The sequence below is a fragment of the Ammodytes marinus genome (assembly GCF_949987685.1).
Source record: "Ammodytes marinus genome assembly, chromosome: 11".
Lineage (NCBI taxonomy): Eukaryota > Metazoa > Chordata > Actinopteri > Uranoscopiformes > Ammodytidae > Ammodytes > Ammodytes marinus.
The window spans coordinates 18,513,344-18,536,972 of record NC_137215.1 but is presented as its reverse complement, the minus strand read 5'-3'; the positions used below and the strand labels follow the sequence as shown (position 1 = coordinate 18,536,972).

Here is a 23,629-nt window from a genome sequence, read left to right as displayed (position 1 = left end):
TTTGACGTTGAGTGTCGATGCTCCACATAGCCTCCATGACACTATGAGCCATGAATTTGGAGTGTACATTATAAAACAAAATAATGTGAATTGAGGCTGATATAACAGTAGAATTGTTCCAACTGTATTAGATTTCAATAAATGATGGGATGGGGTTTCCTTTAAGTTTAACACTTGTGTACTCACATTCCCCCCGAAGTGCAAGGTAAATACTTTTCCTAATGACCTCTTAAAGGCGGTTTCTGTCATACACTCTATTAGTCACTTATTTCCACATCATTGAACCTCTATCCTGTGTTTCGCCTCCTTGCGTGGCAATTACGAGGATGTTTTGTCGTCAATGACAGCGTGGACACATTCAACACATGCCACCCCTCCTTCCCCCCGTGCCCTCCTACTCCCGTCTCATCGTCTCATCCCCCAGTGAGTTATGTCCCTTGAAGAGAGGCAGGCAGCAGTCCCAAGACCTCCTCCTTCTAATTACTACCCTTGTTTTTACCACAGGGATGCCAACAAGCTAATTACTGAGGAATAATCACATGTTTGTCAAGACCCCTGCAATGTCGGGTATGTAAATGTGCGTCTCCTGTCAGATAGACTCGCACACACAAACAAACAAACACAGCCTGTCTCCTGCACCCTTCAAACCTCACTTTTCTGTTCAGAAACAAAGGTGCTGCACAACTGATTATTAAAACGTTGTTGATTATGACAAATCATTTCTTTATTTGTGGAATTCAGCAAACTTTTAATGTTGCCAGATGGATCCAAATAAAAAGGCCAACCATAAACACAATAAGCTGCTGTAACACGCGCGTGTAGTTTGGGTCATTCCAGTTTATGTGGGCTATTTTGTATTCTCCATGTGGGTGTAACGGCTGAAGATGCTCTGGAGATGCTATATTCAAACAGCCACCTACACCCACTCACAAATGTGAAGGGCATACTTGACCTTCACATTGTGAAGCATATCAAGCACTGCTTGCACAATTAGCAAAGTGGTTTTCCACACGTATGGTACTTAATGGGAGCGAAGCAGAATTTATTTCAATGATAGCTGATGTTTAGCTGTAATTACTTAAACACACCAACCAGTTAACGTGTAATAAAATACATCTCAAAACAGTGTAACTTTACTGGTTTAACGGCATTAATATATGCTGAGTTCTAATGAGAACTGGAGTATATTGTCTTCCAGCAGCACACCAAAAGCGGATAGGCAGCTAGCAGCTGTTCTATCCTATCTCTAGTTCCGAACAAAATATATCTTTATATCTTTATCGCATAGAAATGAGACACGGTAGCAGAATGATATCGCAATAAAACTAAGTTTGAATACATAAAATAAACAGGTAATTCACTTATTTTGTCAAGATAAGTAATGGTTACTCGCAGCTTCCATAAAACACCCTCTTTATTTCCACTATAGCCTCCTATTATGTGGTTTGCATGATAGCTGTTCACTAGGTTAAAATAACAAAATGCTATAGAATCACTATTTCACATTAAACAGCTGTTTTTACAATGCACTTTATTCAACGAGTTGTTTATTTAATCCTAAACTTTTGAACCTGGAACTTCCCTTTGAATATTTACCTCTTTGAAAGATAAGCATGGGAAAAATTATAAAATTGCATCATTCTTTCCCCAACAGATGATGCAGACTTGAACTTGTATTCACACCATATCCTCGGTCATACTGTGTCTCAGTGGCTGGAGGGTGTCCATTGTTTATTTGTGAAAGCAGGCTATTGCCTCACCTGTGCTTGAGTTATAACTGCAGTAAATCACCCATTGTGGGCTACAGTTGGTTTTATTCTGCAGCAGTGATGTAGCAGCGTTTCCATGCAGACCGGTTTCTTTTACAATTATAGCGAATCGAAAGTGATTACATCAGTTAACCCAGCAGTGACACTGTGCTGCTGTTGTTTTTTTCTTACCATAATATCTTTCTTTGAGAAGGGAATCTTGGTTAGAGCAAGGTGCAGCAAGGGTGTGAATAGTATGTTAGAAGGGCAATGTTAAACAGGTCAACCATTTGAGGCAGCAAGCTCACCAGAAAACATCTAAATACCAAAAAATTCCTTTTTGCTGAACTGAACATATTGTATTGTTTAGGCACCTGGGTAGCCATATAATGGTGGATTCCACTTCTTAAGTATGCAAGAAAAATGTATTTATCAGAAATAAAATCTTTGTTATAGAGATATCACCATTCTATTTTGTTGTATGAGTTGGGAACTATTTTTTATACTGTAGGTTAACCGATTAAACAACATATATAACATGTTCAGGTTATATAATAAAAAACAATATTGTGGTTCTATATTCTCGTGTGACCATAGCAGCTTTATTCATAGTTTTCATAATATGATATATGAGTAGACAGCACAGCACGTCCTGGCAAAAAAAAACTGACTGATACTTACTCTAGTGACGTTAAATGCAAATTTAGTGACATCATTTGAGGAAGTAAATCAACAACAAAAAATCACTGCAGATTCATCATCAGATGCAACGGGAACAAAGGGAAATGTAGATGAGCTTGGAAAACAAGCCTTGCCAGCTTCACACCAGCACACAGCTGGGGGAAAAACAAAAGGATTCAGAAATATCCTATATGAAATAACGAAACTATGGGTTCATGTATCCCCCGACTATTGATTGAGTAAAAAATACGTTTTCAGGGCCTTTAAAAGATGAGAAAGCATCGTCCTGGTTTGTTCATTCATTAAAATGATCAATGAGGAATTACACAGACAAGTGGTGCAATCTCATTGCACATTGATGCTTCTATCCACATGACAATTCAGCAGATAATTTCACACACACTTACACACACACATCCACAGTGAGGTGCCCAATTATTTATATTACACACAGCGAAGACAGGTCCAAGGCTGGTGACACCAAAAACTAGGACAAACAAGGAGTACTGCGGGGAGTCATGTGTGTTCTAACATCCTAAAGACTGTTTCCCTCTGTTGATCAGCCATTTTAGTGAATATTCTCTTTATTCTTGCTTTAGCACCCTGTTTCCGTCCCCCCCCCCTATCCCTTCTGGCTCGCCTTCCCCTCTCTCCTGACCTCCTTCTGAGCGACTGTGGTCCTTGCAGTCCACACGTCTAGTCATTAATAACACTCTCTGCTCTGTTTTTCCTGCCAAGCAGAGCAGCACTTTCCTGTCATCCTGACACAAATTAATTCCCCTTATTTATCTTCTGGCACCAAGGCCGGCACAGGCGGAATAACTGTTTATGAAAAAAAGAAAAAAAAAAGGACCAAGAATTATAGATGGTGTGTTCTTGATGACAGGGCCATTTGTTTCTCAAATGAGACTCGGGATAAAGTTCATAGTAAACATTTTGATACCAGAAATCCTTTGTCAGCTTTCTTTTCCTCGTATCAATCGCCAACTGAGGGATTTGTGCGGGGCTTTGTGTTAATATAGTTATGTCCAGTGTTGTGCCTGAACGCGTTCAATGAACGTTCGTTCATGAACTCGTTCATATTGGGGGCGAACGTGAACTGAACGTATGTATTTATGCCTCATGAACGTTTTTGCGAACGCGCTCATTCTGGCGTTTGTGAACGGCGCTCTTACAGTCGTTCAATCGTTCATCGAGTGCCAGATTTCCATAGAAAACCCCCGCTAAAAGACATCGTAAACAGCCCTTAATATGTAGCTGAAAAACACCCAATCTGGCAACACATGCCACCACAGCGTCGCACCACCGCCGCTTTGTCATCAAAATGCGAAACACCGCGGGAAAAAAACAAAAACAAATTAATGCAGCAGCGCTTACTCAGACCCATGACTCAGACCATGGACCTAGCCTCAGGTTCTACCTCTTCTTCGTATGATTGTTACCTACCTCAGATTGTGTTTGTGTTAATAAGTATGTCAACACATCTTCTGGACTTTGTTGTTAACAGTAGGCCCTATACTGCAGTTTAGAATGGTCTCCTTGAGGGTTTTACTATTTTAAGTTGTAGGCTAATTTGTTTGTACAGTAGAACCTGCCTGGTATATTTTTCAGTATTGCTTTCTTTGAATGAAATGTCATGTGAATTGTTTCCAGGTTTGGAAAATTATAGAAATGGAAAAACTTTTGCACCTTAACTGTTTTTGTTTGAATAATTCCTCATTAAAAAGACCATCAAACAGCAACTTTTTCCTCATGTTTTTGAGAATATATACTGTAGGGGTAAAAGTTGCAGCTGGCTTCTAGTGTGGACTGAATGTTATTGAAATAATTTCTCTGTGGTTCTATATGGTATGTGGCAATTATTTAGAAAAATAGCAGCCTGCAGCAACATATTGAAAAAAAAGAACTATGAACTAGTTCATTTTTGAACTGTGAACTTAGTTCAGAATTTTGAATTATGAACTATGAACTTTGAACTAGTTCACGTAGAAAAAGAACTTTCCCAACACTGGTTATGTCTGCATGCTAGAATATTTAAACACAGGATGTGTTTGTTAGTTCTGGGTGGCTTGTGTGTTCTGGTTTGACCATTCAAGATAAAAAGACAGCTCATTATGACTGACCTTAAGAGAAAAATGGCAGCGTCTGTAAATGGCAGCGTCTGTAAAAAGTGCTTGATTGTTATTAGACCGCATGTAAGAGAAGTACTAAAAGTGCTATGAATTTAAAAATGAAAGCCAGTACGCTTGTGTGTCAGCAGGTCCATCTCCGTGGCAACTGAGCCAAAAGTTGGTTGTAAAATGTAACTAAGCACTTTGGGACTTATTATTAGATTGTACCCTTTCTGTCAACGATTTGGACACAAATTTATATATACATGCCAAAGTTAAATGAAAAAATCTAAACTTTTACCTGCACACGGCTATCCCATTACTTGGCTATATAAAGTAAAAAGACTTGACTTGTCTTTAAATTCTGCATGGACTTGAGGACGTTTTGACCACATCTGTTCTTCCTAGTTCTGAGTAAGACCATTGGTGCGCCTCCTGTCGATCACAGACACTTAAAAAAAACTTAACTATAGAAGTGACGGATCAGAAAACTCCCTTACAACTTGTTTTGACAATAGGCCTTCAGTGTTGTTTAGGTATAAGGACTTGTTAGATCGTCTGATCATGTCATTTTCTGACAGATGGGTGCCTTGGCTCAATTCGGACACTGCCAACCTGAATGTAATTTGTGGGGTATTACAAACCATACGTAAAGTGTTAATAATACTAAAAATCAATACGTATTACAGTCGCACATAACTGCCGTCCCTGAACAATCCTACTGTATATCAGTTTTGACACAATGCACAGTCTGGACTCTATCGCCCTCAGTGTATATATAGGTCCCACAGCAGCAGGGGCACCACCATCTCTTCATTCAAATATAAGCCGCTCCAGCACCACTGACAGTGAGAAATGGATTTAATAGCCATGGAACAGCTTGTCAGCATTCTAAAAAAACCAGGAGGTTAGGAGGTTCTTCTATTTTTTTTACACTCATCTCTAGATCCCCAGGGTAAAGCAGTGGGAGGGATATTGGAAAGATTGGAAAATACCAATGTCAATACAGCATTCAGTTTTTTTTCTTCTCTGTAATTTATATGATTCATTGTCTATCAACTGTGAAGCGGCACGCAGAAGTGGTGGTGCTGTGTGTGTAAAACCCCATGTGCAGATGGGTTATATGTCTCATGACAGATAGTAACACATAATGTATGATCAATTAAAGTTGGTGTTTGATTGGATCTAGTACTGGTGTGTTATATTGCTGCTAATTACTCTGTTGTTCCAAACGTGCAATAAAATGACTCACCAAAGTGTTATTTGATTATATTTAAAAGCTGACGGAATGACAATGATGCAGCCTTGCCAACATTTCCAGCCATTGTACTACTAAAATAAACACAGTTATACAGAACAGTAGTCAGGTTTTTCATGCAAATTAAGGATTCAAAATGTAAGATGACGCAGAGGAGTGCAACATCCGGCCTTTTATAGAAAGTAGGCTTCAATATACTTTTTAAATTTTCCAGAGTGGTATCTTCATAGCTAATGTAATGTGTTCTTTCTCCCTTTCCAGGGAGTGCTCGGAGTGGTGTGAAATAATTTCACTGATAACCTGCCTCTAGGTACACCCTAGGCTAGTGCACTGCTCTACATGTACAAGGAGAATTGCAGGTAGAAAGAGAACATCCAATTGGGACAACATCGGCTTTATCATTGCTTTACCGGACCAGAGAACAAGCAACATTCAAAGGATGTTGTCTTTTTGTTATCAGGTGCTTCATGTCGTGGTGCAATGCTCTCAATCAGAATAGCTTTAAGATGAAGCAATGTGAGAGAGGTAAGTCTCTGGCTCTCTATCGAGCCATAATTGTGCAGGGCCCTATCTAGCTGTCGTCTCTCCAGGGGAACAGTAGGCAGCTCATGGGCGTGTTGTTATATTTCACACTTAATGATGTGCAAGGCATCCTCAGCTCTTATCTGCAGGCCTATTTTAGTCACTGACACAGCCTCTAAATTACATAGCACATGCAGCTCCAGCACTGTTAAACATTACGTTTTATATAATGTCTCTTTAGAAATATATTTGTGCAAAAATAATGAAATCTGCCATGCTATACACTGCCACCGGGTTCATTTGTATGGCATGAAAATGCACATGGCAAAAACTAAACATCTACATTGTGTGACAACATCTGAAACAATTTAACAGTTTTCCAATTGTTGTAGACACACCAAAAGGATGCACAAATGATACTGATAGCATATTGTTCTATTAAATAAAAAAACAAGAGATGAAAGAAATACTGTTTAATCATCCATAGTTTAGCTGTCATGGGTAAAATAGTCACATATTTTGGAGACAGTAATATTTAAACTAACTAGTCAATGTATTCATCGTGAAAATAGGGTAACAATACTAGTAAACAACTATGGTACATGAAGTGATACAATTCTTAAGTCATTCTAAAGATGCCTTTCTTGATAATCTTAATAAATCCAAAATACACACATAAAGCAGTATTCTTCCCTTGCTGCCATGTCATGGCATAAAGTGTCCTTAAATCAATTTAAAAGGTATGTTGGCCTTGACTTGTATACATCCATCATTATCTAGCAGCAGAAAACTAGGGCAGCAAACAGTGTTCATACAATATCAAAAGAACAACCCCCTCCCTCTGTGCTTGATTCTGACGTTATCGTAATAATTTATTGACCAAGTGTTTGATACACAATGTAGTATATGTAGGCTACAGTATATCCATAACCTATGCTAGTGTACCCATAGTTATACGCAGGCATACGATATGATTATCCATGCTCCTTCACATTCATTTCACTCATTACTAGATTTACAACATCTACCTTAGCTCAATTAATGTTTTAATTGGTATAACATGTGGTTAAATAGCTGTTTAAATGTAATATTGAGACCATAACTTGAAGGTTGAATTGTCTGTTATCGGGGCATAATAGGTAAATGTGTGCATTGCCTGCCAGAGACACAGAACCCAGGATATGAAAGAGAGACTGCCAGAGCACTCCCTTGCTGCTGTTAAGGAGACATCTTTTTAGTAAGCTCTGATTTTTAATTTCCTGTGGGGTGATGTGACCATTTTCTAGGCCAGAATTTAATTTTAGCAAGTAGAAGAAATGCGTGTGATCTTAATTACGGCGGATGGGATGCCCTCCTGACATATACCTACTCTGTGATGCTGCCTAATCAGATCTCTTTTTTTAATGTAAAACCTGCCTACTGTAGACTTTAATCAAAAAAACTGCCCACTTGCATTGATAGAACCCGCTTTAATGAAACCAAAAAGCACCGTCTGCAGCTTTTGCCAACCCCTATACACTTCCTAACAATGTGAAAGAAAAATTTACAGCAGAGCTAATACGAGATAATAATGATTAAGTAATAATGGTACTAAAACAAATTATACACATCAATCTGCTGCACTCTCACGTCAAATGAAGTGTATGTCACACAATATCAGTCCATTAGATTGAACTGTTACCTGGAATAATGAAATTTTATGATTAGCCCCCCCGCTTGTTCCTGACTAATCTCAGTAGCGCTTTTTGTAATCCACAAATGCTGTTTCAATCGTCACAGTTAATGTTAAGGCTTAATGTGTTGCTATTCTGCCATGTTATGTACTCGCTGCCTCCCAGGAAAATCTGGCCCAATCCCACAAGCTAAGAATTTTAAAGCCCAAGGATAAATAACGGCTGACTGTGAACAAAAATGAAAATTAATGATCCGGGCTGGCCTGACTCAGACAGCCACTTTAATACCCCGGGAGCCTTGCTCTGGAAGCATGTTCATGGGAACATGGACATTTTGACAGCTCCCCGGTGACCTTCACCTGAGCTCAGGGACAGGGAATTACGGCCTCAGCAGGGCCATCGCAAAGCAATATATTTACAGTTCATTATGTCATTCCCAACAGGCTGCACAGGGTTTATCTGGCTCTTGTCGGTGTGAAATCATCCAGGTTTTTTTTCAATCTCTTTTGGATATTATAATTGATTTATGGTTATAAAGGATACACTATTGTTGATAATACAGATAAAAACCTCTTTAAAGACAGCCCTTTGTCATTATGATTCTAAGTCAGACAATGCAAACTAAGGAGCACTGGGCCTAGGTGTCAAAATAAATATAAGTCCAGTGAGGTGTTTACATCAGCGTATGCCTTTTTGCCCACATGCTGAAGTGAATCAAATCATTGAAAGCTGAATCAAATGTGGAAAATTCTTATCCATCAAATTCCAACTCTCACTTGCGTTGCATGGTCTTGTCTTTTGTTTAATATACTTCAAGAGTTACAATATGGCAGAATCATTCCTTTGTAATATTATAATTCAGCAGGTAGTTTAATTATAGAGGGAGATTTTATTGAGGCTTGAACAAAACACACCTATTACAGGGATAGAGATCGGGAAGATAAACAATAAATTACTTAAACACTGTAGGGAATAACCACAAATAAAACAATTAGTTTCATCTTTAATTCATGAGAGGTGTGAATGCCACTAGAGAGAAGAGATGTGGATGAACTTATACCAGTCTTATCTTAAGAAGGTATGAAGAAAATAAAAAGCAGTAACAGTGCTTTCATTGTTTCAATATTACAATAAGACAGGGGGCTCTCAGAATTATCACTTGATTACTCAGTTAGAGCAGACCATTCAAAATAATAAATTAAAAACCTAAATAGTTTTATCTTAAAAAATTGGAATGGGCTAATATTTGATCATTTATATCTCATTGCAGATGTTGAGCTTGTAGCAAAGATATCATTCGCAAATATATAACATTGAAAAAACAAAGACGGGTCTATTTGCAAACCCCATCATCCTGTACAGTGAACAGCCTAGCCCTATTGCTTTGCCACACTTCTTCATAATCAAGAATATAAATGGATCACAAGGTTTTTGTTGAAAAAGCTCATGACAAGGGATGGACCACTAAGAAATAAACCCCAAGGGCTTTTATTTTCAATATTGTTTTAATACTTTAGCAAGAAAAATAAGTTAGTCTTGGTATGACTTCAAGGGTTATACCACGTATCATTGCGTTTCACTTTATTTGGCAGCAACAAGGCATATCTTTCTCAACTTTCTTTTTAAACACCCCTAACAAGACTGCAAACCTGTCAATACCTCTGATGTTTTCCTGAGTTCATATAGTATCACATGTACGTATATGCTCTGTGTTATTAACTTGACAAGTAGCCTAGACGTCTCAACTCTTAAAAATAAACTCTCGAAAAATAAGTATTTTAGGAGCCACTGCATTAGTCAAATGCCCTTTGACACTGTAGATACGCTGCAAAATGTCTGATTTTATGACAGGTTTTGCTAGGTATCATTATTCTCTTTTGAACTTCCTCTAACAACAACAAAACAGGAACACTGCTGCACTATTGATGTTGCTCTAAGGTGGATCTCATCAACAAGCCAAAACAAGACTGCACTGATAAGTAGAAACTCATTGATAATCGCAGCTTAGGATCAAGTGGGGTCATGCAATCTCCCACAGTCTTTCATCGGCTCCTTCTCGCTCTCTCTTTAACGATGTGTGGGCAACGCACAGGTGATTTGAATCCGAGGAGCAGAGAGAAGAAAAAAAAAGCCAAGGCAGGAAATGGGAGGGGAGGGCAAATGAATAACACAGAGGCGGATGAATTTTTCTGCATCCTAAGTGAAAAACATCTCTTTAGATGTGCAACAGAAATAGCCTGGCGAGACCAACCTGATCTCCCAGTTTCACATTTGTTTCTCTACCGCAGATCAGTCTTGACTTCTCAGTGGGTGGAGGAGTTGTTGCCTTGACAGACACACCCCTTGAGCCAATCAGTTTATCACACCATGTGTCTACATCAGGGAGCGCTATTCACAGTTGTTTTTTAATAATTATGACTATGTGTTATCGCGCAAAACTTATGCCGTCTCATCACCGCTACCGCTTGTATATTCGGTGGTCGCCTTGATTGTTTAGTAAGAGTAAGTCTAGCCTCATGAGACCAACCATATCTAGTGAGCTTAGCATTTCTCGGTCCATGTTGATGTCAACGGCTAGATGCACCAATCAGCGGCTGACTTTCACTATATATTTTCACTAGGGAAAAACACTGGTCAGAACATGGGCTCTGATTGGCCAAGTAATTTTTTGACTGGGCCCCTCCCCACAGGGATCAATTACATTCTAGACTAATCTGAGAGAAGCTAATGTGAAGCTCCCAATATCAGGCTTGACTTACCAGGCTGCAACAGAAATAGGCACACAAATAAAACCTAGTGGTTTTGTAAATGCAAACCTCAGGTCTCATTCTAAGCCCCATTGCTGACATTTTAGTAAGTACTGTATGACAAAAAGCCTGAATGGTAGTAGAAATGGACCGCTAATTGATAACCAGAAATCCCATTGCTTCGTTATGCGGCCTTAAAAATGCTCGATGGTGTTTTGTCCTCCCAACAGTGCCTTCCAGACAGCTGCCTTGAAGGCTCCGTTGGGAGGACTAAACACCAAACACCCTTAAAAATAAAGAGCTTTCTAATTTGATGACAAGAACCAACTGAAGATTGGATTAATTTAAGTTGATAATTTCCAGACGTACATACACTCAACAAAAATATAAACGCAACACTTTTGTTTTTGCTCCCATTTTTCATGAGATGGACTTAAAGATCTAAAATTCATTCCAGATACACAATATTACCATTTCTCTCAAACATTGTTCACAAATCTGTCTAAATGTGTGATAGTGAGCACTTCTGCTTTGCTGAGATAATCCATCCCACCTCACAGGTGTGCCACATCAAGATGCTGATCTGGCATCATGATTAGTGCACAGGTGTGCCTTAGACTGTCCACAATAAAAGGCCACCCTGACATGTGCAGTTTTGTCTCACAGCAAAATGCCACAGATGCCACAAGCATTGAGGGAGCGTGCAATTGGCATGCTGACAGCAGGAATGTCAACCAGATCTGTTGCTCGTGCATTGAATGTTCATTTCTCCACCATAAGCCGTCTCCAAAGGCGTTTCAGAGAATATGGCAGTACATCCAACCGGCCTCACAACCGCAGACCACGTGTAACCACACCAGCCCAGGACCTCCACATCCAGCAGGTTCACCTCCAAGATCGTCTGAGACCAGCCACTGAGACAGCTGCTGAAACAATTGGTTTGCATAACTAAACAATTTCTGCACAAACTGTCAGAAACCGTCTCAGGGAAGCTCAACTGCATGCTCGTCGTCCTCATCGGGGTCTTAACCTGACTCCAGCTCGTCGCCGTAACAGACTTGAGTGGGCAAATGCTCACATTCGATGGCGTCTGGCGCATTGGAGAGGTGTTCTCTTCACGGATGAATCTCGGTTTACATTGTTCAGGGCAGATGGCAGACAGCGTGTGTGGCGTCGTGTGGGTGAGCGCTTTGCTGATGTCAATGTTGTGGATCGAGTGGCCCATGGTGGTGGTGGGGTTATGGTATGGGCAGGCATCTGTTATGGACGAAGAACACAGGTGCATTTTATTGATGGCATTTTGAATGCACAGAGATACCGTGATGAGATCCTGAGGCCCATTGTTGTGCCATACATCCATGAACATCACCTCACGTTTCAGCAAGATAATGCACAGCCCCATGTTGCAAGGATCTGTACACAATTCTTGGAAGCTGAAAATGTCCCAGTTCTTGCATGGCCAGCATACTCACCGGACATGTCACCCATTGAGCATGTTTGGGATGTGCTTGACCGGCGTATACGACAGCGTGCACCACTTCCCACTAATATCCAGCAACTTCGCACAGCCATTGAAGAGGAGTGGACCAACATTCCACAGGCCACAATTGACAATCTGATAAACTCTATGCGAAGAAGATGTGTTGCACTGCATGAGGCAAATGGTGGTCACACCAGATACTGACTGGTTCTGAGTCCCCAGACCCCCAATAAAGCAAAAAAATGCACATTTCAGAGTGGCCTTTTATTGTGGACAGTCTAAGGCACACCTGTGCACTAATCATGATGTCAGATCAGCGTCTTGATGTGGCACACCTGTGAGGTGGGATGGATTATCTCAGCAAAGCAGAAGTGCTCACTATCACACATTTAGACAGATTTGTGAACAATGTTTGAGAGAAATGGCAATATTGTGTATCTGGAATGAATTTTAGATCTTTAAGTCCATCTCATGAAAAATGGGAGCAAAAACAAAAGTGTTGCGTTTATATTTTTGTTGAGTGTATGAATAAATAAATAAACAAAATGGGTATATGTTACTGCCAGCCTTTTCTGAGGGAGTTATACAAATAGTATCCACATACTGTATACTGTAGTAACATTGGGCTAAAATATGTTCAGTTTAAACCACTTTTCTAGGCTGAAACTGTTGTACAGAACCAGTTTGAGTCTATCAATGGCTGTGACAGCCATTGATGTCATTCTTATTTGGAAACTAATAATAATATAATACAATATTAGTATAAGCCACATTTTGCCTGGTTTGATATTGCCGAATGAATTCATGAAAAGTCTGGCCTAATTTTTCATATTGAGAAAGGACTGTTTACATTTTGTTGTATATGAATTAATCATCCTCCACAAAACTCTCGTCTAAGACGATTCCTGATTAGCAACAAATAGCTTTGAAAAAGTCACCTTCTTCCTGCTAAAATGTGACTAAACCATAATTATTGATAGAAGCATAATTGCACAGTAAAATTAATGACACTCTTAAACGGAGCTACCACAAATGTGTCTGCCAATTGGAGTAGATATGGTACTTTGCTTGTAATTAAACAAGGGACATAAGCAAGTTGTAAATCAAACTACTCAAAAAAAGGTTAATAAGATGCTAGTTCACTATAATGGAGGAATATATTGCATTGTGACGGTCGTTGTGCGTTTATGCAAGTTGGGATTTATATGCTGCTTCTCTGAACTAGGGAAATATTTGTACCTACTTCCAAGAGGAGGCACAAGGAGAGAAGGGGAACATTTTATACATATAAAAAGGGAATAAAGAATAGTTCTGTCCCTGGAGACATGTTGGTCTTGAGCGTAATGACTCTCGGTGCAGACCTCCTGAGACAAATTGCCACTGACCCCCATGGATTTTCCAGGGCAGACTCGATTGGAAATGGACTATTCAATTTCCCACGGGGAGCCTGGCCATTTCCTCGCTATGCATCATTGGAAAGCCATCCACTTTTGGGTTTGGACGGTCAGACAATAATATTCACAGAACGTTTCATCAATAGTGCAAGAAATCTTGAGTCCTAATCCTTGTTTAATTTATTGTATTTATGTATTAACACTAAAGTAAATAAAAGCTGATTTGTTCAGCTGTGCTTGTGTGGTTATCCATTATGCCAAGTAATGTTGCCAATGAATGTCAATAGCAGAATGTCTGATCTCATCATTTGCTATTAAATTATGGCTGTATAATGAGCTGAGTTATGTCAGTAATTCAATACATGAATCTTCATACATTTAGATTTTAAATGAATTAATCTGCATAACATTGTCTACAAATCGATGATTAAGTTGCATTGTGTGTGAAGACTCTTGTCACATCCTGCAAACCCCAAATATACGTATAATTTTTGTGCATTTGCATGGGCTTAAATAATCTTTTGGAATTTAAAGAATGCGTGGGAATCTTCAAGCCTTAAAGGAGGCATTCTACGTGTTCCTCTAGAAGCTAAACACTACCTGATTGAATGACAACAGACGCATCCTACAACACAAAGTTAAGCCCTTTAGGGTCCTACATGCAAATATAGGACCCTAGACAACACAGCAAAACCACTGAGGCAAATAGCTATTTGTGATATCGGGCAATATAAATAAAAACTGATTTCATTTGATTTGACAGAACAAAATGTTATGGTTATAATTGTTTGACATGTATTCTAGTTGAACTGTATTTATATGTTGATACACAAATGCATTTGTAATGACTATCGGCTATTTAAAATATTTTTTTATTTTTATTTGTGTATCATGGGAATCACATCACTTTTGAAACTATTGAAAGTTATTCTCCTACATATTCAACAGTATTTACTGTAATGCCACAATGAATAGACTGGGCAACAGTCATGGGAGGGACATATGAATATGTATTGGAGTGTGTTAGATTCTGTATAAATTAGACAATCTGAATTTCTTTTTCCTCCAACATGCCTGGAAAGTGACACACTGCCATGGGTGAGTATGAATGCACCGTTAAAGATGGGGGACACAATCTCTTTGAAGGGAGATAAGCCACTGGCTTGCTCTCATAAATCACCTGGAAAAAAAATCACTGCAGAACCATTTGTCGCTCTGTAAACATGTATTGTGTGCATGTTTATCTCCTTTTCATTATACATACTGAAAGGCTACATATAATTCCACAGACCTATACAGTACACCTGGCAGCAAGCCATCTGTGCAAGGCAGTAAAATAGCCATAAACCATGATCTCAAAGCTGAACTATGAGTAAACAAACTGACATGCAAAGGGCACATTTCACAGTCTACAGCTGAAGTATAGGCATATCCCTTTTATCTATTTTCTGCTAAGATTCATCCACTCCCTTCTGCGGGCCAAGAAATAGAGTTTTTCATCACCGCAGTCTCTCACTGGCATCGACCAGCAATATTGATCAGGAGCAGATCTCCTTCCATTCTACCTGGGGAGCCAGATGAGCCTTGTTCATATTGATCCAACCTTTTTATTCTACATTCTCCTTCACCCTTTTCTTTAGGCTGGGAAAAAAGAATATGCTTGTCATCTTTTATAATAAATATTCTTCAGGAAAAAGAATGGCATTGATAACTATTAATCCTGCTGTTGCATTTTGTGATCATCGATGATCTACACAGGAACACAGGAATGATGTCGAAATCTTCCTCCGACATCAGAAAAACAGTAGTGACAGTTCAGAGATGTGACGGCATGTTACTTCTTATCTGACTGACTGTGCTGGTGATGGGGATGAGACCGGCACAACAAGGGAGAAACTGTCCATCAGAAAGCCCGGCAGGCAGGTCTAATGTTTGAACAAAAAATAATTTGCTCAAACCAATTAAACCAACATTTTCTTCACTCATTTAATTTAAGGCAACAGACTGAGGGGTTTTTATTTTTTTGTTTTACGTCATGACTGTATATTCACTCTGAGTCTATTTTAATCGCATATCCCTGTTTTATAATCCCACTTTATTTTGTGTCTACTTTCCACACAGCACCCCCTCTCCCTTTCCCTGCCCTTTTCCTTGTGCTCATTCTTTAAATGCTCTCTCTGTCTACTTTTAGTCCTTCACTCACTCTCTTTTGTGTCTTCCTGCCTCACCCTCGGGAGCAAAATCTGTGGTAATGTACTAATCTGTGGAGCTTTAGTGCAGTCTTGCCAATCTGCCACATCAGGATATACACAAATCTCACTCCAGGCAATTACGGGCCCCATTTTTCTCTGTACTGGAAGGGAGTCTGTTTCCCCATCTCACTTGCTGAAAAAAAGAAAACCTGCCTCTGTGACCCTTCGAGTACATTTACCTTGTTTGTAACAAACACAGATGGCCCTGGGGTGCTATACGGGACAGGTAAGCTAGGCAATGCAGGCATGGAAAGCTGTAAATTAGTATGTGGTAGAGAGCCACCAGTGTGCATGACATCTTAATGTTTGTTTGGACCACCTTTGCAAGAAAACAAGTGAACCATTGTGTTATCGAGTAGCCCCCAACCGGGACCAATATGGCTATACTGGAAAGTCCTTCTGACCTAAGAGTTTTGAGAAACTATAGTAGCGTAGTGCAGTATACATATACATACTCTCAAATACAAACCAAAGCCGTTGGTAAAGTTTTGGACAATGCTGTTGTTTTTTCTGATATTGTTTTTCTGCTAGAGTATAACAAGTAAAAGATGCTTTGACCATGCTTCAGCTCTACTGATAACTAATGATTACTCACGTGTGAAAGTGATATAAATTATTCTTCATTGTGTACGGTTACTACTCTTTACCTTCTCTTCACTTTAGTTGGAAATGTATATGCATGTATTGGATCTGTGCATCGCTCATCAGAGACTATTTGAGCATCCATTGACTGTTCAACCAATTAACCCTATCCTTCCAGATATTAGTAAAATAATTATGACCACGGCTGTTCCTTGTACTACCCCCCCCCCTCCCCCCCCCCCCCCCCCACACACACACACACACACACTCGAGCATTAATCATGTTCTTCACGCTTTTGTTATTTGGGAACATGAGCAATAACATGTGTCAAATGAGTTTTGACAGATTTCCAGAGGCATTCTCTTGGCCGAATGCATAAACATGCTGCCACTTTACTGTTACTGAAATATTCGTCTTAGATGGAGCAACAATTGAACATGTTAACAGCACTGAGAGATCTGTTTCCTGCAGATAATGAGGGTGTATGATAGATAGTAGATACAACTGTAAATCAATATTTGTTAAATTATTATTTCTTCGTAAAGATATTCCAAGGAGGAGTCTGCGGACTTTCACAGCTCAGTGACTGTCCTGCTTAGGGATGGGCTTTGAAGTTTTTGTCGGTCAACGGGAATAATCGCTTAAGCTTGCAAAAAATAAAGGTACGCTACAACACTTTAGAGGACTTCTCAGCAAAAACCTTAGCAAAGCTGAAAGAAAAAAAAAGTTGCTGAGGCTTAAAAACCTGGGACCGAGCTGAGACACAAGGCAAGATAATGTCATGGTGAACGTTTTCTCTCATCTCTACGTTTATAATCTTGCTCTTAAAGAGCCGTGTAAATATGACAGAAATGGCAAGGTATCACATTAATATAGAGGCAGGTCCATGTCTTTCTGTGAAGCACTCTGGATTTTAATTCACTCATATTTAAAACAAGCTTTTTCTGCTGGAGACAGGCAGTATAGGATATCTTCAAAACAGAGAATCTCCTATACAGAGTTTAGAAGGTAGCTCCTTAGTCCATTAAACATAAAAGTAAACTAATCTTGGACAAAAAACAAATTATTTAAAATGTAAGGTTAAGGATACTTTAATGTATTGTCTACCTTCGCCTTAACCTTTAACATTTTGCACATTATAATTTTGCACATTATAATTTTACAAACCATTCCTAATCTGGAAACACCAAGAGCAATACCAATTTGTACAAAATGAGTCAGGCTCTTACTGTATGTTTGGTCTTTTTTCAGCAGCTGGTGATGAAGTTATCGATATAGCAAGACCTAGAGGTAAGCTCAACTAATTTATTTTGTAATTTCTGAGTCAGCTTCTCAAACACAACTCTTATCAACATTTTACAAAAATGTCCGTTTCTCAATGTAAGGTGTTATCATCTCTGAGTATGCCCTTCAGAAAAAGTATTTAACAAGACCAACAGAAATTTGCACTCAGTGTTTATTGTTGTTGACCATACAGTATATCTACCTCAAAGGTTAGCATTTATTATCTTATTAAGGAGGGATTGCAACCACATGAATTCTAAATATCTACGGTTAAACCTGAGAAATTGTAATCCTGGGGGAGTCAATGGGTTGAAAGGATTTTACTGACAGTGTTGCAGGTTTCATACGGAACTACAAAGGCAACATCTGTTGTTGAACGCACACCGCATGGTATTACCTGTCAGATAAAGAAGGCAGACAATTCTTGACAAGTTCCACTCCAACGTGCCATTCCACATTACCTTAAATAACTTGCATTTTCAATGTGAGAGTGCCACATGCTTCAGTTGGGCTACGCCTTGGTTGTAGCCGTCATCCTAAATGCAGGGCAACCTTATTGTCTCCACTATACTAAAATCGAATATCTCTCCCAGTAAATCGCGAAGACACACGTGGGCTTTAAAGGCATACAAATCAATTTTTGTATTTACACATGGTCTGTATTTTTATCCTATACAATCATCTTTGAAGGCCATTATCTAAGTATTCGTTTTTTCAATACACTGAACCAAATGCACTAAAAAATCTGAACTTCCAGAGCATGAATAACAACTAAACTTTCGATAATCATTCTTAGCATTATTAAGGTTTATACAGAATTATTTTTCCATATGTTGTTAATAATTAAAAAAAAATATGCAGAACATGTATTTTAAGACCTATATAGTATTTATAATTGTATATATAATAATTGTTACCCTGCTTCTCACCCGCAGTGTCTCATCTTTTGACTATTTCACTCCCTCATGGCCTTTTCACCCGCAGCCATCACCATCACTTGTGCAAAACAGACAAGCAAACACACTACCCCATCTAAGCTAAACATGACTCCTACAAACATGTTTAAAAGAAATACTGTAACAAATCTTTCCATGGCTTGTCATTATACCTGTTATTTCTAACTGACTTAACCGAATCCTGACAACTAGCACATTTTAGCTGTCATCTCACAAACCTGGCAACCTAATAGTAAAAATGGTAACTTGGAGTCCCTAAACAACCCAACGCAACCTTTTGGCACTACTTTGTTTTGTTCACCTGAAACTCTTACACCCTACTCTGTTAAGGTTATCCTGCACATAACCCCTGTGAGGTCACTTATAGGAAAGACATAACATACCAGAAATTGAAAATGTTCTCCGCTGTTGGCCGCTGTGCTGTCAGAAGCAAATAAGAGGAAAGAACTCCATGGTGCATTTGAAATTGTATCCCTCAACAAGGATTACAACACATACTTTTCGGTTTCTTTGAACGTTATAAAATCCACATTTTCATTAAGATGATCAAAGTCACTGAAATGTGAGGCTTGGATAGAAATTACAGTCGCAGCACAATTTAGGAGATGTTCTCTTTGGGAGAAACTGCACCGGCAAGTGTAATCCTTACAAAAGAAGTCACAGATAATAATAAGCAGAGCTTCAACGGTTTTAACAGTGAGGGGATGTCTAGCTAAATAGTAGGTTACAAATGACAACTCAAAATATTCATAAAACATATATAGCCTTTCGGTGTACCTATTTTTTCAAGTGTGCGAGTTCAAGCAACTCCTGTAGGAGGTCTTGAAGAGTTGGTTTGTTATGACATTTGCAGGTATTCAGATAGTCAAACTTTGGATTAAATTGGACACTCAAGCATCTTAGTGATCTTGTGTTGAAGTAAACAGGGGGTACTTCAAAATCCCACATTGTATGACAAGTGAGTGTTTTTGTCACAGTAATGTAAACCACACTCCACTAGCACTTATTCACTGAGCTGTGCTGAATACTATACATTAAGTAGCACAACATGCCATAAGGAATGCAAACATATGCACATATGATTGGTTGCAGGATGCTTATTCTTCTGGGAAAAGTAAACATGGCCAGGATTAGTCTGTACACTAACATTAGAATCTAGCTACTACACTTGTTTGGCTTTTCATGATGTCTTTATTTTTCATGGACATAAATATGTATAGATTAGTATCTTTTTTTGCTTGGAGATATGCATGCATTTAAAGTAATACTGTATGAACTGTACCACTGCTAATATGTGCCTATGTGCAGAGCTAATAGCATTGTTTTTGTTGCATGTGGCTTGGGTGTTATTTAGATGACATAGATGTATCTCTCACACACACACACACACACACACACACACACACACACCTGAGTTACTGTTTGATGGCATTCATGAGCCAACAGCTGCTTTAAAAAGGCCCTGGGACAGGATTTATAAACCATGCACAAAAAAAACATGCGTACGCCTTTTCCCCCACGGAATGTGCAGTGAAAATATGCGCATTTCATGCATACTTCCGACCAGGCATATGGTTGGTTTTCGTTATTTTCAATATCACTGATTGGGTCATCATTTTGAATACAGTTTGCATAATAAAAAGGGACAATTTCCATCTTTAGTAAAAGCAATTACATTAGAAAGTATACTAATTACGATATATCCCAGTTGTACCTGTAAGCCTGTCTGCACAGCCTGCAGTTCTACTTAAGCTGCACATAGCAGTTTATTGTGATGACAACAATTAAATACCCTGTGATTTGTGTGCCAGTGGTATTATGACTTATCCTACTGTAGGCCCTGCTCTCTAGAGCTAAATGGAAGTGAGGTTTTTTTATGAATCCACAACAGCTGAAGCATCTCTCACACACACACACACACACACACACACACACACACACACACACACACACACACACACACACACACACACACACACACACACACACACACACACACACACACACACACACACACACAAACCCATCCTCAAGGGACCAGCCATGAAACAGTGGATAAACCATACAAGTGGTTAACGTGACACAGGAGGGCCTCAGGGGGGCTGGACATAATATATTTTATTATTTTCTCACAAGCTTAAAGCACACAATGAATACAAGCACTGTCCTCTCTCACTTTATCACTTCATTTAATACGAGTGGGGATACGGCTTTGTGACCACACAGTAAATAACTGGACTGAGAAGGTTTACCACCGTCCAACACAGGACACAACTAACCACGGCCCAAATTAGAAGCAGTGTGCCCAGATATGTGCCTCTTCAGCGTTCTCTCAATCCCCCCCCCCCTGGCTTTCCTTCTGCCACATCTACTGTAAGCTGGGGGTTTGATATAATATAACCTGTGGGTTTCAGATGAAGCTGTGTAGTCTATGTAAAACATTATGTGTGTGTTAGAGGACTAAACGGGGTTAAATTATTCACTAAACTTCACCAGATTCACAGTAACTTGCATGTGCTGTGTCTGTTCCTGACACTAAAATGTCCCTGGATTGAGAATTTGGCAGTTCGGCAACTAGTGTATCAGTTTAAGGATTTGGCTAAATGTTGCATCTCTCATCTACATTAGCTGTATGAATGTCAAGTAAAAGTAAATGTGTGTAAAGGAAAGCCAAGTGGTTTGCATCCATTTGCCATACGCAACCAGCAGTACCATGGAAATGACACTTACCTTAGGAGATGGAAAAATCTCTACAGTTGGGGAATGGTTTAACTTGTGTGTGTGTGTGCGATGTTTGTGTGTAAATGCTATTCATGTATGTATCACTGCGTCTTAGACTTCTAACAGCAGACTGCCTGACATTACAAAAACTGACATTCTTGTCCACACAGCAAAAAGTAAGGCCTCACACTGCAAATCCACAGGGCACTTTGGAGACTTACCTGCTCAGATGATGCTTCACAAGTATATGACAAGACATTTAACGTAATACAATATGTTCTCTTTAATGCAAATAAATGGAAAACTGATAATGAGAAATTGCTAAACTATTAACATAGTAAATGTTAAGGCAACAATGAGAGCAAGCAAAACCAAGGAAAAAGGCTCTTTCAGAATGCAAGTGGAAGACTTGAACAGCATAGTGTAAAGTGTTAGCTTATCCTCCAATATGAAGTCATACAGTAAATGGTTGTTGCATGTCCCTCTCCAATTAGTACACATGTTGACATTCAAGTTTCCCACATTTCAGCAAGCTATATGGTGACTTGGCAAAATGTGGCTTTATTTCAGTAACCAACTTAGAAGAATCAAAGTTTTACCTTGAATGCTCAGTAGGGACCTTACAAGCCAGGCTTCCCCTCTCTGCCCTGAGGAGGAGAGTCAAATGGCAAAGATCAGAAGTCCACTTACCCCATAGGGAGAAGTCGAGGTGAGGTTCACAGCCAGGATGGGAGGCCCACAACACTATGATAAAGCCTTGCCCACAACCCAAAAAAGGGTGATGGTGGTGGTGATGTACTGGAACTAGGACAGCAACTAATGTGTTCATATGCCCATGTGTGTCCCCATTTATGATTCCCATGCATCAAGCAAGAAAAGAAACGGGGTACACAGCTTAAACGTGTAAATACAAAGTGAAAGCGGCACCTACCTTGAAAGTCTTTCATTAATAGTGGAGATAGCAATTGTTTTTTTTTTTATTACAATGACTTTATATGCCTCATTTCGCATGAGAATATAATGCCACAAAACACTGCTGTCATAGTTTCAATGAATACAGAGAATAAAAAGGGTAGTACCTTTACTTTTACCTATGAGATTTGATGAAATGTTCCATGAAGAAAGCAGATTCCACGCAACAACAAAAAAAGGAAGAACAAAGGGAGAGGAGACACGGATAAGTGCCGTGGTCGAGTCGGAGAAAGGCGGAGGACAGCAGAGAGAGAGGCGCGATGGCTACATGTATGTAAAAATGTAGAAGCGAGGAATACGTGTGACACCAAAGGGGACCAATAGAGGTGAGTGGAAAGATAAGCACAACACTTCACGTTCCTGCTGTGCTGCACACAGATGGAGAGATGGATTGGACACACTGTCTGTGCAGACCCTCGCAACATGCATTAAGCAGGCAAGGATTTGCTTAAAAAAAAATTCAGTAAGCTATTTCCCAACCACCATGCATTATACCCTAATAATTCAAAATGTCCCCCTTTCTTGAACCACATCATCATAAAATCATCCGTATAGTACAGTAGATGTAAATAATTAACAAGAAGGAAATTATAAGAGAGAAATGATACCCAGTGGGATGGGGAAGTAGAAAGCCAAATTCTAATATTTTTTTAAAGAGGTCATATGGAAAATAAACTGGGTCATTGAAAAGGAAGTGAAATGACAGCCCACATCTGAAGCTTCAAGCCCAAGCATTGCGCAAGAATCGAGAGGCACACACACATTTCTGACGCACACTTGGAGCAGGAGGGACAATGGAGGAATGACATGGGGAATAAAAAGGAACAGAGCTCATACCTTGGTCGCCCATCATCAGGTGTGCCAGACCTTAAAGGAAAACAAGAGCACAGTCAGCAGAGAACAAGGGATCACGGGAAGCTGTGTGACACTGAGACGTCAGGCATCTCTTTCAGAGCAGATGTCTGTTGGGGAGGGGGGGACTTTGGGGGTGCGTTGGGACAGGGAAGAGTGGTACGGAGAGAAAGAGGAGGGTTGCACAGACAGGGTTACAGCGATGAGCATTCAGTCAACCCGGAACAGGTTGCAATGCATCATCAAGTCACTTACTGGTCATCATTCAGAAATCTAAATACAGGTTTATCTCTCTCTCTCTCTCTAAAGATGACACAGACCTGTCATCCAACCTACCAACAAGAGAATATTCCCCTATACATCGATATAGCCCAAGACCGTTTTACCTCCAATCT

The 23,629-nt window shown here is 39.5% G+C and overlaps 1 protein-coding gene across 23 annotated transcripts in view; it reads right to left on the bottom strand.

Annotated features, from left to right (window-relative positions):
* LOC307257360 (neurexin-1a-like) overlaps positions 1-23,629 on the bottom strand; it is a gene marked incomplete at both ends in the record, with an annotated part of 267,488 nt that overhangs the window by 225,956 nt on the left and 17,903 nt on the right. For 9 of the 23 annotated variants that reach the window (XM_080036579.1, XM_080036577.1, XM_080036563.1 and 6 more), the window contains one exon: positions 23,220-23,249. The exons of 4 other annotated variants lie outside the window; for them this stretch is intronic. In XM_080036579.1, the coding sequence (XP_079892705.1) occupies positions 23,220-23,249 (30 nt within the window). Of the gene's footprint in view, positions 1-22,009; positions 22,070-22,489; positions 22,502-23,219; positions 23,250-23,629 lie in introns of all 23 variants that reach the window. 10 more of the 23 variants (XM_080036562.1, XM_080036565.1, XM_080036581.1 and 7 more) reach the window with 3 other exon arrangements.